The sequence below is a fragment of the Alternaria postmessia genome (genome assembly GCF_024291825.1).
Source record: "Alternaria postmessia strain BMP 2775 chromosome Unknown scaffold_82, whole genome shotgun sequence".
NCBI lineage: Eukaryota > Fungi > Ascomycota > Dothideomycetes > Pleosporales > Pleosporaceae > Alternaria > Alternaria postmessia.
In genome coordinates, this window is record NW_026260155.1 from 99381 (window position 1) to 116646 (window position 17266).

The following is a 17266-nucleotide window of genomic DNA, read 5'->3' on the forward strand; positions in this document are numbered from 1 at the left end:
ACAAGCTCTACCTTGCGTCTTACAGTAACTCCTTAAAAGAAAGCTCATAAAGAATAATAGTAATGTAGGCTTCTAGGTTTTCTATCTCTATGTACATAGCTTTTAATACGCTTTATTATAGTATGAAGAAGAATTTCCGTTCACTCTCGTAGCAAGTTATTCTAGTGATAGAACTACTGTTCGCAATGCGACTCGGATGATTATCCCACAGCGCGAGAGTATCCGTGCACACCATGTCACAAAGCTACCTAGGTAACCTTGGTTTTGTAACCGCCTCGTCATAACAGGCACACCAACGCTCAACAGTCTCCATGAATTCACGGGCATCATGGCGTTCCTTCAGAGTGCAATGCGTGAAGAAGCTAGTTGGCCGGAGAGTCTTGGTTTTGATCTCCAGGACTTCCCCTCCTCTGAGGAATCTGAAGAACCTGAACAAAGCCCCTTAGACTATGTTCTCGATCAAGCCGACCCATGGAAGTATTCAGACGACGACCCGAAAGCTTCCCTGACGTTCTGCGAGGAGGCTCTCGACAAGTGGGTCTTTAAAGACGATAACCTTTAACTGGCTGATTGGGGTAAGCGTATGGTCAGGGTCTTCAAGCGTATCATGATCCGTAGGAGCTTTGCATCCACTATTGACAGCAAGCGCATCAGTGACTCGTTGCCCGAGGTACAACATCTCACAATCGAGTGCGACTACACCCCGTTGGAGTGACAATACTATGAGACCTTCTACATGGATATCTCGAGTAGTCTGGTGCGCAGAGTCCCGGGGAAAGCTGCAGTTGCATGGAACACGACATCTTACCGAAAGATGTGCCTGATCTCGTCATGGCTTGGCTTTATGTACCTCTTGGACTACAAAGTTCCGTATCTCAAAAAGTTCCGAAAGAACAACGGTGATGCGGTGACTATCTTGGGAGAGCTTCACAAGGCGCCACTTGCGCATGAAAGTTACGGAAGCCAAGCGCATCAAGATCTCCAGCAACAACGAAGTTCGGGAATGAAGATCAAATACTCAACAATCCCCTGCATTTCTCCAGAAATCCCCGTACGCAGTCTGAGAACCTTTGTAACTCCTCCCAGGGTGTACCTAGGATGATGGCTACGCTTCCTCGTTGAGTAATCCAGAATCCTGCTTCCATCATCTCGAGCCAGAATAGCATGCTCAGGTCAAGGTCCTCATGCCGATCTCGGAAGCTTCTTAGTTCCTTCTTGCCATCATGCAAGAAATGTATACCCATGATCGTTCCCAAACCCGTAACGGTCATTTTGGTTCCATGCGAAAGCTCTTGAAGACGGAGGCGAAGTTTGTCACCCATCGCATTGAAGTTGCGACAGACTTCGGGTGTGTACACATTCGCAAGGCCAGTGTATCCTGCTGTCATTCCAAGCGTATTGTTGTTGAAAGTGCCGGAATGTCCTAAAGATCCCTTCTCCCGTGGGTCATATACGCGCATAATGTCTGCTCGCCCACCGAATGCGCCAAATGTAATTCCTCCACCGAGGAACTTGCCCAAAGTCGTAATGTCTGGCTCCAACCCCTCGACTTCTTGTAGCCCACCCGGCGCCAAACGGCTTGTTTGTACTTCGTCTAGAATGAAGATTGCGTCGGCTTTCTTTGCTGATTCCTGAACTTGATGCAGGAAGTCATGAGTACCCACGAGACACGGGCCTCTACCCTGCATGCCTTCGATGAGCACTGCAGCTACGTCTCCAGACTCCTCGATCTTCCTCTTCGTGTCTTCAACATCGTTGAACTCTGCAATAATCCATTCCTCTTGGTCTACACAGTTCTCGGCAGGGTGATCTTCCGGAAACGTGTAACAACCGCCATGGTAGCCCCCTGTGAAAACTACAACCTTCCTCTTGCCGGTGAACTTCCTCGCTCCTTGGATGGCATGAAGATTTGCCTCTGTGCCTGAGTTTGTGAATCGAATGAGATCAAGCTTGTATCGCGAACATATCAGTGCGGCGTGCCTCATCTCCAGGGTAGTCGTTCCACCCAAGTTGAGACCAACGTTGTTGATAGTATCGACCAGCGCTGATTGTATGAGGGGTTGCGAGTGGCCATATAAAGCGGCAGTAAATTCGCCAACAAGATCTGTATAGGTTTGCCCATCCTCGGACGTAACTTGATACCCTTTGCCGCTCTTCAGGAATACCGGAAAAGGCGCAGTGTGAAGTACACTTCTCGTATTACCGCCTGGCAGGGCTTTGTTCGATTCCTCGTGTAGATGCGAGCTTTTAGCGTTCCGCTCTGCGAATCGTTGCTTGGCTGCTTGGAGTGCTTCACTGGTAGTAGCATATACGCTCTTCGCGTGGTCGGCCGACGCCATTGAGCTCATTCTGGGACAAGAGAGTAAGAACAAAGAACGAATAATGCTTTCGAGAGGTGATGCCTAATATACTTGCAAGTCTGGCAATCCGATAGGGCCGGTATAGGCCCGTCAATCTTTCGGTTCGGGATGGAAAGTCGGAGCTTTGCCGTAGGAGAATTTGCCGTACGATAGCCATACACTTGTCGTGACTCGCGCCCTGGATGTCGATTCGCCCATTGGTTTCACTGAATACGTTTGCAGACTGCGAGACCCTTCGATCATAGGCTTAACAATCCTAGAATGATGCGAGTGCAACAAGCTCACCTGAGCCTATGAATACTGCGGAGGATGTTCAGAACGAACCTCGACGCAGGTGACTTAGAGCGCTCAGTCATCGTAGCAATAGAAGCCAATAGATCTGGGTCCCTTATCAAGAGCCAATGACAACCCTATCGTGCTGCACTATGGTGATAAACGTCATGGTAGGCTGCGGAGACCCCGCGCTTGTGATAGTTAGGTATTCCGACCAGTTCCGAGCGATGCATTCCGAAATGCCGTCAAACTCTTGAAAAGCGCTCTTCCACGATCATCACCCGTCGTAGGCAATACGACCTCGGTAGGCTTAACCTTTTCTAAATGCTTCTTTACTTTCTACTAGAAGTTGATCAGTCGTAGATGGCGGTGTTTCTTGATAGATTTCGTGATCGCTTTTCTCGGTATTGTCGGAGCCTACCTACGTAGATACCTGGGGCGCTGTCGGAAAGATGCGTGCTCGATGGAAGTACCGTGCAGATGTCATGAGGATGTTTGAATCGCCGTCTCATCAAGGACAGGGTTGTTGACTTCGTGCACGACACGTCGGGGATGATGGCGTAATGGCATACGCGACACGCGCCGAGTCGACCGTTCGAAGAGGACTAGCTGTCATCTTACCCAGCCACCGAATTATCAGCTCGCGCGACAGCACGATCAGCAGCGTACTGTGCGATCGCGGAGCATATGACACAAAGAGACACTTGCTCCATTCGAGATACGCATGTTGTTTCAAATGGGAAACTATCCCAGTACGGTTCCATGCGGCGTACATGCTACAATTGCGACATTACTAAGTATTATAGCAGTAACTACTCGCAGCAGCAGACGTATTAAGAGCGCATACTTGGCACATGATGTCAACATGTGCATAGCTAAAAGGGCGCTGTTTGGCTTTTGGCTCAACTGAGGGGTCGCATCACACAAAGAGCGCACAACTACAAGGTTGACACCTCCAACATTCACAACGTCACTCACGATGGCTTCGCAACCTGAGCCTTACACGATCTCGATTGCAGACACCGCAATCGAGAAGCTGAAAAGAAAGTTGTCAGACGCGGACTTCCCTGATGAACTGGATACACCTGACCAGTGGCCATATGGTTCACCACTATCGGACGTCAAGCGTCTAGCGAAACATTGGGAAACCGGTTTCGATTGGCGAAAAGTTGAATCTAAGATCAACGAATTGCCAAACTTTCGAAAGAAAGTACAGGTTGATGGCTTTGGACAAATCGACATACACTTCGTACACAAGAGAAGCTCTAACCCAAATGCAGTGCCACTGTTATTCAGTCACGGGTGGCCAGGCTCATTTCTCGAGGTCACAAAGTTGCTTCCACTCCTGGAAGATGGTGAGAAAGAAGGCAAGCCCGCATTTCACATCGTGGCACCATCCCTGCCGAATTTCGGGTTCAGTCAGAAGATCCTCAAGCCTGGTTTTGCACTGTCGCAGTACGCTGAGACTTGCCACCGGTTAATGCAGGACCTCGGATACGAGAAGTATGTCACTCAAGGCGGCGACTGGGGCTTCTACATAACCAGGTCGATGGGCATTCTCTATCCGGATAATGTTCTCGCCAGTCACATCAATATGGTGCGCGCGCACGCGCCGACATTTACATCACAGCCTGTACTTGCTCTCCAGCACGCGATGACTCCCTACACAGATGCTGAATCCAAAGGCATGAAGCGCTCTGAGTGGTTTCTTACCGACGGTCAAGCGTATCGCCAGTTACAAGCTACCAAGCCGCAGACACTCTCATATGCCTTCGCAGACAGCCCTGTTGCTCTACTGGCATGGATCTACGAGAAGCTGGTTGACTGGACTGATAGCTATCAGTGGACCGACGATGAGGTTTTAACATGGGTTAGTGTCTACTGGTTCAGTACTGCAGGCCCCAATGCGCATATTAGGATCTACTATGAAGCTCAACATAACCCCACGGATCTGATCCCCAATCGAGAGCGCACGAGTCAGTGGGTTGATCGTGTGAAGCTTGGTGTCGCGCACTTTCCTAATGAGATCACTGTTGTCCCAAGATTGTGGGCGAAAACCTTAGGTATGACTCTCATGATAATGCGCATGGAACTTATACTCACATGCGAACAGGCCCTCTTGTCCATGAAAGTATCAACGACAAAGGTGGCCATTTCGCTGCGCACGAGAGGCCGGATGTGATCGTTGCGGATCTGCAGAAGATGTTTGGGAAGGGCGGACCATGCTACGAGATAGTCCCTGGAAAGACTGGTTATTGATATAGATTTGTTCTCCACTGTTCGTTGCACTAATCCGCTGTCGCAGTTATTTGATTGTCAGTGAATTGTCCTTTGAGAGGATAAAAATGAGAGGCCACCAATGTACCTCTGCTGCAGAGTTGTTTGTTATTGATATTTGCTATTCTACACAACTTCTACGGGAAGGTATGGGCAATCAGAGAGTTCGCCGCACCCAACCTTTCATTCCTGGCAACAGCCCAGCAATCTTGCTCACTGAAGCGCTCATGCTTGGCCACTGTGCATATACATCCACCTCCTCCAGTGGACCTTGCTAGTTTCGAAACTGCTTTTGGAATGAGCACTGACCCTTTGAGTTTGCGTAGGCGATGATTGACAATATTAAAATGGCGAACCAAGCTGCATGCTCACTCTTGCATCGATCAGCGCTAGTAGCTGGTCCTTCGACCTTGCAGCTACCTTCCCAGGCTTAGATTCGATTCAATTGTGCGCCTGTTCAACTGATCACAGACATAAGCGAACAGTCCGCTTGTGTCCGTGATGAGACATGATATGCTCCGTATGATACCAGTATCATACTCAGGGCGCTCGTATCCGGTCTTGTTTAGGATGACATAGCCGAAGAGCTGATTTCCGTCCGGGAAACGATTTGGGGTAGCATAAATGTTTCTTTTGGTGTGAACGTAGACTAAAACTACGCCTACATCAAGGTTGATCTTTTGCTGGTTGCTTAGAGAGATAAAAACCACAACAATGTCTAATTTTCTCACTTCACAGCCGCGGGCCGTATCAGATCAGTTGTTGAATCTCGAGGGCTCTCGCACCGGAAGTCTATAGCATCGAGTTGTAAATCATTGGACTTCTCGGTCGTTTCTTGCTTGACGGATTTGGCTTCGCCATCAAGACTCAATCGAGAACGGCATCTAGGTGGTATCTGGTCATGCGATGACTCCTCACTGGAAACCACCGTCGATCGCGACAAGTCCTTTTCGGCGGCCGAGCCAGACGCACTGAAGGTCAGCCAATGGATTACCAGCGCATCCCAACATACTGCAGAATGTTAGTTTCGATGTAACAGACGTGCGGGAAAGAAAGCCTACCATCGACTAGGCAGATTGTAAGACAGATCATACCCAGTTCCTCGCCATCTGTCAAGACGAACTGGATCATGTTCGCCGCCATTGGAATCTCGATCAACAGTGAGCCAATGATGCTCTTCCATAACAGCGTCCTAATGTTCTTTCGAGCTGGGGTATCATTTCCACTATCGACTGTATTTCCTTCTTTGTTCGGTTTTATCTTGAAGAATTTGGAGAGAACAGATACACCGGGTATCTGTACGATAGGACAAAGCAGGTAAAAGAAGACGGCTGTCAAAACCGCATCTGTGAAGAAGTTTACGACCGTGAACGGTATTGATACGGCACCGCGAATGCCAAAGTGGCACCGACCGTCTGACGCACGTAACTCAACGACGTGGTTGCAGTATGCATTGATGGCGACTGAGCTGTACGTAATGATTATCATGGCCATGCAACCAAGGTACAGCTTGTCTTTTCGCCTGTTGAAGAAGGGTGCGCGGACGACGTGGATGCGTTCGACCAGAAAGACATAGCTACCATCGTTAGCAGTGATCTGTATCATCGACAGTACTTACTCACATGATAGCTTTGATGAACGTATAGAAGATCAGACAAACCCATGTGCCTGCAAGACACATCCCATACGTGTACAGTCCTTGCCCTGCTACGAGAACGGCTGAACAGGTGATGAACATCAACACCAGAACGTATAACATAAGAACGAGCGTTGACATGAGGCTGCGCTTAACCACGATGCTCCGTCTGAGTTTTGCCCATCGCAGCCCTGTGATATGTGTTAAAACATGATTGCAAGCTTGGTGTGAATTCCTTGATGTGGAGCACATGCAAAAGGTATGTCGTCTGATTCTGATGTTGATACAGTATGGGAGGTGCACTTACCTAGTAACAACGACAACACCATCATGCATACCAACGAAATAATCGTGAAGATGGACCTATCCCGCGGAAGCTCGCCATTGTTGATGAACAGGTTCGAATTCCGAAGGTCCTCTCCCCGCATATGCAAAGGGAAGCCTTGAGCAGTAAGAGACTGCATCAAGAGGAGACCAACGAACCACATCCCAGTAAAAACCTGGGGCTGTAGCAAAAACGAATCACGCACGTACGTAAAAAGAGAGATGAGATGAATACATCATACGATTGGGGACCCTTGGGTCCTTAACTGGACCCTTTCCCCCCACATGACATCCATTGCGGTCCAGCAACAGGATTTTTTCCTTGCGTAAACTCCGGAAAGTATGTTACCAAGCCTCGATCGACCGGGAGTCGCTAGGTATTGTGGCGTGGAGGCGATCGTTTTGTGAGGCTGTTTGGGTTCGCGCTAGTCACCGCGGAGATGAAGCCGGCTGGCTGGCAGTGTTGCGAACGCGAGATTCCTAGTAGCAGATCCACGTGCGCTCCGTTGCTCCCGTCTCCTGCAGGTGTTGAGCGCGTTTTACTCCAATATCTCCGTCAGGGACAGGCACGGCATTGGAGACCGATTCGGTTTTTGTTTTTTGTTCGCGACGAGATTCATGGCTCGCTGGCACTCCCAACGTGATGCGACATTTAACCGCTTAAACTTCACGCTCCCATGCTGAAAATCCTGCTGGCCATCTATGATGATGAGCATCGAAATCTAGAATGTCTAACTTGATCCCGTTGTCTCGGAGCCAAGCTCGCCCGTAAGGAGACTACGACAGTCCGCCAAACGCCACCACACACTTCCCTTGGCTTCTGAAGTACACCCGATTCTAGAAGCTTTGCCGATGTCGGGATTGCCTCTTCTATTTTCTTCTCTGTCATCACGCTCCATACTGAAGATTAGCAACTCCAACCTACGGCAGAACATCTGTCTCTCAAGGAATATGAAGAGACGATCGGCAAGATCTTCCAGGCTCTTGCTTTGCGATGCAAGAGAGAGTTGGCGAAGATAGATAGTGCGAAGATTTAGCGGAAACAATCCAATCTGACCATTGCAATATAGTCATCCCTACTGTTTTCACCAAGTAAACCAAGACATTCGGTTTCGGAAATTTATAAATAGCTCTGAAGGGCTCTCGAACGCAATATTTGTATCCACTTCTATTCACACACTTGTATTCCAAGTTGTTTTAGTGAGGGATACATCGCGAGCCGCGACTGTGGCGATTGTAGTGACGTGTGGTTGATCCGGACTGACTTACTAAATCGTCTCTGAGATAGCCGTGCAGCGATAATATCCTTGGGCTTTTACTAATGCTCAAGAGGAAATTTTCGCCGCGGATGCCTATCCCATTCCAGCAGCCTATAGGCAAGCTGAGAAGCTCCGCACACCTGCCCAGCGTCTTACTTCATAGCTCAGACACCCCATCTGCACCAAACAACTGAACGGAACCTGGAGAATTTGCAGCGACACGTTCCAGACATGAATACCTACCTCTCAAATTTTCCTCGAGTGTGACTAGGAAGTCGAACGGACCAATTTCAGTCCAAAACTTTCCCAAAGAACAAGCAGACACAGAGTCAAGAAGTCAACACTTTTCCAAACAGTTGATCCTGTTGTCAAGTTCAGGTTCGTAACAATTCTCAAGTGCACCGAGCCAGTCGTCTTTGTGACCCTGCAGCAGCAGAAGGTTCGTGCTAAGCTCTATGCTAAGTAACTAGCCTTTTGAGTCTTCAAATGCAGAGTGGTCATCCAGAGGTATACGGACAGACCGCCGATGCAGGATGATGTCGACGTCGGCCTCAGTGAGCGTGACAATATCTTCAAGCTTGCGTTGCCGAACGGTAGGTTGTTTCAAAGCTCGTAGTCTCAGGTGTCTCTATGTATGACTTACTAATCTACATTCGGTCAGGCTCTCGCTTATCATCGGGTATCGTATCCAGGACATGGGAGATGTCTTCCTCTCTCCATTCTTCAGGCCGGTGGTGTTGATGGGGAACGCCGATGATGCGTCTCAAGTTTGTTGCATGATGGAATATCAGTGAAACCGAAATGATTGACGCGTCGTAGAATTGATGTCGTGGCATGGTTCTTGATGTAGGCATCGACGCGTCTCCGACCATGGACATTCATTCTGACATCCGCATATAGCCGCTCGGTTGCTGGATGGTACCAAGATCTTAGAGAGAAGTGAAGTCTCCCCTAATATTCGTGAAGAGGGAGCTACAGTACGTCGATAACTCCTTGGTGTCTATCAGGAAGGTGTGTGGTGACTAACACATCCGACTGCTAAGGCCTTCAGCTCACTCCGAAGCTTGTTGAACGCCTTGAGCGAGCCCTGTCCTCATCCAGATTACAGCAGTCTTCGGCTCCTCTCTCGTCAAGCTTGTGCGCATTTACGCGGCTGCGCTGTAGGGGAGAGTTGTCAGATGTCATGGGTAAGCACCGTGGCTATACGCCCCAGACAGGAGGTCACGGATCCTACCTAGGTACCTATTGTTGCGGCGCTGCACTAGAACAGATGCGGACGCGACAGCAACAATGATTTATGACTTGGGTGTCAGCTCCTGACTACGAGTTGTCGCCGCACTTAAACATCAGATAGTTGAGCGCACAGCGTCGAAAGACTGGAGCAATGTTCTTGAGCAATAGGATAAGCCTAAAAGCTTGCGAGAAGCCTTTCCATTGCACCCAGGACCAGCCCATCGACTAGCATCGCACGCCTCTCGCACGTAAAGCTGCACGAAACCCATGAACTCTGTGTTACACAGTGAGCTTGAGGAAATGCAATTGCTATGCAAGGTGCGCATATACAGGTATACGGAATACGATTAGCGGCACGCGATGTACGATGGAAGGGTCTTTTGGTCGACAGTGCTTAAGGCCGCCAGGTATTTTGACTCGGCCGAACCCTTTTGCGGAGAAGATGCGATAAATCAATAGAGTGCTAGATGGTCAAACGGCCCAGGGCTCAGGTGAGCCACCTCTTGTCTACGATAGCTAGCACAAAAGTACGAGAGAGGGGTAGATAAGCTTTCCAGTAGTGCCGAGTGTGCCGGTCTTGGCACGGGCTGCTATTTTCAGCTCAACTGACACCTGGGCACCACCTGGGCACTACCTGGGCAGCGCGCTTCCAACAGCCTCATATATAGGCGCCAACGTCGCTCGCCGACGGTCCTGAAAAACCAATTGACCCTCCAAGATGTGGGTATCGGAACAAAGAAATGGGCATGTCCCCTGGCAACAACCAGGTACGTGGAGATTCTAGATGGTTAGTCTGCACCGGCCACACGCCAGGCTAGCTTATATGAGCCTAGTGCTTGCGGTACAGTGGGCGGATCCACATGTCCCTTGCCAGAACCTCGGATCCTCCAAGCCCTGACGGTACGATCGGATGCTTTGCGACGACTCCTATAAGGTGTCAGGCGTCGCCCCGCTGATGGATGGAGGGGACGACGAGCGTACTGCCGTTGCCGTTGCTGCTTCTTCACCTACCACACCTTACTCACCACCGTCGCTCTTTCATGCTTTGTTCACGTATTTTTGTGTCTGTACCAACGACCACTTGTCTCTCTTTGCATTGTTTCTTGAAGCGGTTTTCTCGTCATACACTCTTCTTTTTGTAATAATCAGTTCACGACTCCAAAATGAAACTTTCCCATCTTCTTTATTTCCTTGTGCCTTTGGCTAGTGCACGAGCTATACCATACCACCGTCAGATACCCATCACCGAAGAAAGCGCCACCGAGGACCTCACAAGCGCGAAAAAGATTGATCTAGATGCCACTCCTAGCATCGGCGTCCACTTCACAACAACACAGGCAGTAGTGGCTGCGCGATATCCGAATGGAACAACAATCGACGTGGTACAAATTCCTGGAGACGCTGGATACACAGACCTAATGTCGCGGTGGATGTTCCGATATTCAGATTACGAAATTCTAAGGAACCGGAACGACAGCGTTGTACTAGCTGCATTTATCTCGAGAGTTCACACGACCATCGAAGCTCAGCTTAAAATTCCTGTCAAACAGATCACGCCAGCTGTCGTCTTCCCACTTGGCAGGGCCCAGCAAACGCTATTCCAAAGCGCTTTATTACTTACGGGCTTCACATCGTCCAAATCCTCCAAGGAAGGCTCCGTCATATACCCGGAATCATACGCTACTCACGCAGCTCTGGTACACGCCTCGTGTACTCATCAAACGCTGCAAGAACAACACCAAAACGTTCTCGTCATCGCTTTCGACGACAGCTCTTTCAGCGCGAGCATGCATCAAACGTCTTGCGATAGAAAATCTTCACAGCCACAACCACGTATGATCGGCTACGTCGCCCGCTCAGATCTTGGTTGGTGGAATCTTCCTGTCTACGAAGCGCCGCGAGCCAAGTTCTGGTCGAAGCTACAGGAAGCTGTCATTGATGCTATCAGTGGGCTGGGGAAGCCACCAGGCAGGATAGTGCTATCGGGTAGCCATGGCAGGGACAAAGAGTTCAAAGGCAAGATTGAGGAGGCCCTTTGGGCGGAGTTGGAGGTGGATGTTAGGACGCTGCTTGGAAGCTCTCAAGAGGCGGACAACGAATGGCTGGCAGCAAGGGGTGCGGCAGAGCTAGGGACGGCCACATACACGCGGTAGTTGTCTTGAGGTCAAGACTGCAGAGAAGTGCCACAGGGGCGGTGACTCACTGAGCTCGGGCAAAAGTACTTGTTGCGCAAAAAGATACCCAAAATATTCATTACTACAAACAAATGTCAAATCACTATATCCAACTAGAAAGTGCGTATCGCAGTCCATGTGTCATGTCAGTTCTAACGTGTATAATCTGTTTTGCGATTTTCGCGACATACACCACCATATAGACGCCATGTATTCCATGGCTACACATTTTCTTTTCTTTATGCACAAACAACAATCTATCTGTAGCTATGTATTCTCTGATATACAATCAATCTAGCGGCTACGTTTGTACTATTAAGCGTACCTAACGCACCCTGTTGTTTCTCGCAATCTCTATTGTAGACTCTTTTAATTCCGCTTCTCTTACTTGACGTATGTCTAGTCATCTAAGAAGTGAGTATAGGCGTGCGCGAGCGTTTGTTTGCTTTAGCACAGACCGTCATCTTTGCCCACTCACTCTTACGCGTGCGTTGACAAAAACCTCTGCCAGATCCCTACTTTTACACTCACTCCTCATATCGATTCGTGACTTGCCAGCTCCGAGGATACACTTTTATGGCGGGCAAGGGCAAGCAACCGGCGAAGAAGCGCAAGGGGCGTACAGAGCGCAGATATAAGAACAAGGGATATGAGAACAAGAAAAAGGTGCGAGAAGGACTAGGACTGCCGGCCCAGTCCGCGTATGATCAATGGAGACAGAATGAGGCCATGGCAAAACGATGGTGGGACACGTTCGAACGAGACTTCCTGCAGACAGACCTTTTTGAAGCCGGCTCCAAGGGCGCCGAGTTCGCACACGTTTACAAGCAGATCACAGTGGGTGAGCGTCTCGGTGCGGGCATGTTCTCCCAGCTAGACGCGGGAAAAAAGTTCACCACCTCGCTCCAATGGCACGCATGGTTGTTGTATAACCTGGCGCATCAGAACATTACTTATCGAGACGGTTGCTTCTATCAGAACGGCTCTAGCAAAATCGCGAACTACAGAGCAATGTGGGATCAGATTAAGGGAGAGTTAAGGGACAGAGGCCGGACAGCAAGGTCGAACACGCAACACAAGTCACCCAATGCCAAGAGTGATGTAGCCATCCAAGAGCACGTCGATACGAGCTCGAGCTCGGACGAAGAGGAAGAGCTGGACCCGAACACTGGTGAAGTTGTGGTACTATGGCTCAACCAGCCAGAAGAATCTGAGACAGCAGGCATTACTGATAGGATTCGCGTCCATGGATTCTGTGGCTACAGTTTGATGTCTTTCAGATCTGAAGTTATCCAACGATTCAACTTGCTAGCACTGGGACACACGATTACGTCGTTCTTCACGCGCGAGAATGAAACCTTCATCGACATGAAACGAAAGGCCTCTCGGCAACCAAACGAAAGACTCTTGTACTTGATGGAGACAGCCAAATTGACGAGGCTGTACAGCTGCAGCCATCATGACAGCGCCTGATGGTGCTGACGATGAAGGCGACAGCGAGCAATAAAGCGATAGAAATAGATGTCAAACCAATATCTAACTACAACATGCGTATCGCAGTCTATGTGTGATGTTAGTGCTGGAGTGTATATTTTGTTTTGTGTATAGACGGTGACGCGGGTGACGGAGTGCTGTTCACATGCTCAGGCACGCGTCGTGTTAGCGCGGCGGTTGCGTCAGTGCTCTGGACGATGATGGGAAATATACCGCCCTAGAACAACAAGGAAGCATCCTCAGGCTACCACCTTGTCCAAGCCAGCTGTCGTCTTCACAGATACACGTGAGGAGGCAGGAGATACGCTAGCATCATGATATGATGTGATTCTTCCACGACTGCTTCTCTCCAAAGTTGCAGCACGCCAGCCAGCCAGCCAGCCAGCCAGCCAGCACCAAACCACGCCAACCGTCATGGCAGGCAACGAGCCCACGCTCTCGTCTCGCGCGAACCAGTATATCCGCGAGGTCCTGCACAACACCGAGGCCCCGCCTGCGATACCCGTCCGCTACTTCTACACATCGCCGCTCGCTATAGACGACCCGCTGTCTCCGCTCCCGCCGCCGCCAACGGGCACCTCGACGGCCAAGAGAGTGCCGCCGCGGCCCTTCTCGCAGTACGACAACGACGCCATCCAGGAGTCGTGGCTGGACCTGCGCAAGAAGATTCTGAAGCACAATGAGGAGTTTGGCGAGAAAGACGCGACGGGCCGTGGCACGCCCACCAACCCGGCCGTCGAGAGACTGAAGAGGAAGAGAGGCGCTAGCGCTTCCAGCGAGGAAGGCTCGATCCAGGGAAGGGACATACCTTCTGGCCGCTCATCAAGCCGAGGGCAGTACTCGAGGTCTGCCGAGCTGGTCGACAGGAAGACACCCGGCTCTGGCTCTGGCTCTGGCTCTGGTTCTGGCAGTTACGGCCAGTCCATGTCTGGCTCACTCAAGGCATACGACCCTGGCCCAATATCTCCCCTCGAGCCTGCGACTACCGGCACGCCTTTCATCCGAGCCCCGTCCAGAGGCAATCTGGCCAAGTCATGGAAGCCGGCGCCCATGGAAGGAGGCCATCGCCCGACTATCCACGAAGTCGACAGCTACAAGTGGGATGACGACATGGAGCCTGCTCTGTCCACTGCCAAAGACAAGGCGCCTGCCGGAAGATCCTCCAAGCCGAAACCAGGGCCTTCCGCAAAGGTGCCTGTGGGTGTCTCGAGACTACACCATGTCGTCATGGACACTGACGCAATACGCATGGAGCCTATATACTGGTCACCGCTCAGCGATGTCGCTCAGATTGTTAGAGGGACCTGGTTCTACAAGGACAGCATGATGCCCGTCGAGGTTGAGGTCGCCAACATGCTCGAAGCCGGATACATCGAGCTGAAGCCCTGGACCCAGACGTGGACGGACGAGTTGAATAGTGCCGTCGAGGTTGGTGCACTTGGAGAGATGAAGATACTACACCACCTATGGCCCGAGAGACCTAGGAGGTCCGAGAGTAGACCTTCAACCTCGCAAGGCATAATGCAATCAGCCGGTCTTGTTCAGAACACCCTTCCAGACGACGACGACGACCCGGAGAAGGAGCGACGTGAGACGGTGGAAAACGCGTGCGACCTCATCGACATCTCCACAGGTCCAGGGGGACCAGACCACAAGGCAGCTGGAGACCTGGAGTACGGTGCCGACGGAAGGAAGCGCCTATATTTGAAAGCGGGCGTCATATACTCCAACGACAAAGAGGCTTTCATCCTCAAGCCAGCTCTTCAACCGTCAGACTACTACGGGCGACGACCAGTAGCAAACTATATTCGCAAGGGCAGAGCCATTGGTGTACACGTCGTACGTGGCTTTGATCAGGCCATCTGGGATAAGCTGCATCCTAGCAAGAACACGCCAAAGGCACAAGCAGCGCGCGAAGGTGTCTCATCTTCACAAGGCGGCGCGCCGCAATATCGGAGGCAGAAGTCGGACCCCGAACTCGCGCAGTCAGAGAGACCGAAAGTGTCAGATCTAGTGTTGGTGATACACGGAATTGGGCAGAAGTTGTCGGAGAGAATGGAGACATTTCACTTCACGCATGCGATGAACGCCTTTCGACGAGAGATGAACGTCGAGCTTGGAACCCCGGATGTGAAGCGACACTTGAGGAAGGACATGGGAGGCGTCATGTGTTTGCCAGTAAGCCATCATGACAACGATTCTCAGTCCAGGATACTAACACAGAACAGGTCAACTGGCGGCATCGCGTGTCCCTCGATGTCGACAACACTGAAAACCCCGAGCTCGAAGATCCCTCCGCGAACAAATACACGCTCAAGGACATCACCCCAGATACGCTACCCTCGGTCCGTGGCATAGTCAGCGACGTCATGCTCGATATTCCATACTACCTGTCGCCCATGCACAACCCCAAGATGATATCAGCTTGTATACAAGAGGCGAATCGCATCTATCGCCTGTGGTGCCATAACAACCCAGGATTCGCAGAGTATGGGCGAGTGCACTTGATCGCTCATTCGCTCGGTTCGGTAATGGCCATCGATATCCTGAGCCAACAGCCAACCTATGTTGATCCTCAATTTACTGACCCTTCGTTCCCTGAAGCCGACCTACCACAAGATCAGTTCATCTTCAATACTACCGACCTCTTTGTCTGTGGTAGCCCTGTTGGCCTCTTCCTCCTCATGAAGAACGCCAACCTGCTTCCGCGTCGCGACAAAGAGAAGCCAGGTGCAGATTCGTATGCTGCTCCCGGTGTGGCCGGCGAGCAAGGCACCTATGGATGTCTCGCTGTCGACAACATCTACAACATCATCAACCCCTACGATCCTGTCGCCTGTCGCATAAATCCAACCGTCGATGTCGTATACGCCTCTATGCTGAAACAAACAACCATCCCGTCAGCATCGACATCCTACTTCGCCTCTCTCAACCCTTTCCGCTCTTCCACTTCCAACTACAACAACTCTTCAAACAACAAGCCAACGCCCATTCGTCTGCCCAGCAATGTCGAGCTCGAGACCCATAACTTCACACGCGAGGAAATTGCCGAGAAGAGAGCCTATCTGCTCAATGATAACGGCCAGATTGACTTTTACATGAAGTATGGTGGTGGACCATTGGAGATTCAGTACTTGACCATGCTAGGTGCACATAGTAGTTATTGGATCAACAAAGATTTCGTTCGGATGATAGTTGTTGAGGTGGGGAGGGGCTTAGGAAAGGACGGCACGATTAGGGAGATGAGAGTACAGAAGAAGAAGTTGGCTGTTGGTGGAGCAGCATAGTATGGTATGCACGGGAAATGGTAGCTACGGAACCAGAGAGAGAGAGAGAGGATGCGGATTGACGGCTAGTTCGAGGGCATTTTGGTACGGAGTTTATGTTTTGTTTGCCTCTAGAAGTTATACCCCGTTTCGTACGCAATTTGATAGGAGTTTGCATTTGCATTAACATTAGCATTAGCGTAAGACTAATAGATCTATCTCCACTTCTCTTTCCGGACGTCTGCTTACTTTGTTCGAGGTCTCAAAGTTCCCACCGTCTTTCATTCGCTTCGTCTTACCTGACACTATCGTCACCCAACACTAGGCCACATCTCGTATGATACTGACGTCCTCTAGGCCTGGAGAGCCCGTTCTAGTAGCTCATGATGGCACTTGCCACTCTTACATGCAATGCGAGAAGGATGAACTTCACCCCGACTTCTCCTTCATAACTCCGGCTCTGGTCCGAATCATACGTCGAACAGGCGCAGTCCCATGAACAATGCAAGGTCTACTACTCAGGCGTCCAGCAAGATTCGCCCTTGAAAGCACGGCCTCTACGGTTACAGTGAACGACCACCAACTCACTTTTCGTCCGATCCATATCGAGCATACAAACACTTTCGCCCTACAAGGCGGTATCCTACAGTATAACCCATTACCAAGCAGTGTATCGTCTCCCATTATAGCCCGTTTCGAAACGAATCGCCTCCCACGCGCTACTCAGGGCGTAAATGGCGTAATTAGCTCATCACAGCTGCATAAACGCTGGGGCGTAGCCAGCCCACGGGGCGTCGCTTTATTTGCCTGATTTGACACGGTGGTTCGCTACGTTTCGCGTTCTAGAGTGAAACAGTGGAAATAGGTATTGTTGGTTAATGGGCGTGGTTTAGGGAGCTAATTAGCGGACATGCAATTGCCTCGATGCCCATGTGCAGACTCAACACTGCATGCTCCGTGGAGGCGCAAG

The 17266-nt window shown here is 50.5% G+C and overlaps 7 protein-coding genes across 7 annotated transcripts; 5 read left to right on the forward strand and 2 right to left on the reverse strand.

The window, feature by feature from the left end:
* Positions 1-328: 328 nt before the first annotated feature.
* Positions 329-715, forward strand: J4E82_009112 (uncharacterized protein; the record flags this gene model as incomplete). The annotated part of the gene is made up of 2 exons (XM_051735340.1): positions 329-534; positions 592-715. 2 exons carry the CDS (start codon positions 329-331, stop codon positions 713-715), a joined length of 330 nt encoding a protein of 109 aa, XP_051584930.1.
* A 295-nt stretch (positions 716-1010) lies between these two features.
* J4E82_009113 (uncharacterized protein) lies at positions 1011-2348 on the reverse strand (the record flags this gene model as incomplete). The annotated part of the gene is made up of 1 exon (XM_051735341.1): positions 1011-2348. The coding sequence occupies one exon, from the start codon at positions 2346-2348 to the stop codon at positions 1011-1013; it is 1338 nt and encodes a 445-aa protein (XP_051584931.1).
* A 1264-nt stretch (positions 2349-3612) lies between these two features.
* J4E82_009114 (uncharacterized protein) lies at positions 3613-4892 on the forward strand (the record flags this gene model as incomplete). Its single annotated transcript, XM_051735342.1, has 2 exons — positions 3613-4696; positions 4747-4892. 2 exons carry the CDS (start codon positions 3613-3615, stop codon positions 4890-4892), a joined length of 1230 nt encoding a protein of 409 aa, XP_051584932.1.
* Positions 4893-5637: 745 nt separating this feature from the next.
* J4E82_009115 (uncharacterized protein) lies at positions 5638-7034 on the reverse strand (the record flags this gene model as incomplete). Its single annotated transcript, XM_051735343.1, has 4 exons — positions 5638-5921; positions 5972-6486; positions 6533-6737; positions 6854-7034. The coding sequence occupies 4 exons, from the start codon at positions 7032-7034 to the stop codon at positions 5638-5640; spliced, it is 1185 nt and encodes a 394-aa protein (XP_051584933.1).
* A 3491-nt stretch (positions 7035-10525) lies between these two features.
* Positions 10526-11515, forward strand: J4E82_009116 (uncharacterized protein; the record flags this gene model as incomplete). Its single annotated transcript, XM_051735344.1, has 1 exon — positions 10526-11515. One exon carries the CDS (start codon positions 10526-10528, stop codon positions 11513-11515), a length of 990 nt encoding a protein of 329 aa, XP_051584934.1.
* A 416-nt stretch (positions 11516-11931) lies between these two features.
* Positions 11932-13009, forward strand: J4E82_009117 (uncharacterized protein; the record flags this gene model as incomplete). Its single annotated transcript, XM_051735345.1, has 2 exons — positions 11932-11950; positions 12048-13009. The coding sequence occupies 2 exons, from the start codon at positions 11932-11934 to the stop codon at positions 13007-13009; spliced, it is 981 nt and encodes a 326-aa protein (XP_051584935.1).
* Positions 13010-13444: 435 nt separating this feature from the next.
* J4E82_009118 (uncharacterized protein) lies at positions 13445-16317 on the forward strand (the record flags this gene model as incomplete). The annotated part of the gene is made up of 2 exons (XM_051735346.1): positions 13445-15208; positions 15259-16317. 2 exons carry the CDS (start codon positions 13445-13447, stop codon positions 16315-16317), a joined length of 2823 nt encoding a protein of 940 aa, XP_051584936.1.
* Between the last annotated feature and the right edge of the window lie 949 nt (positions 16318-17266).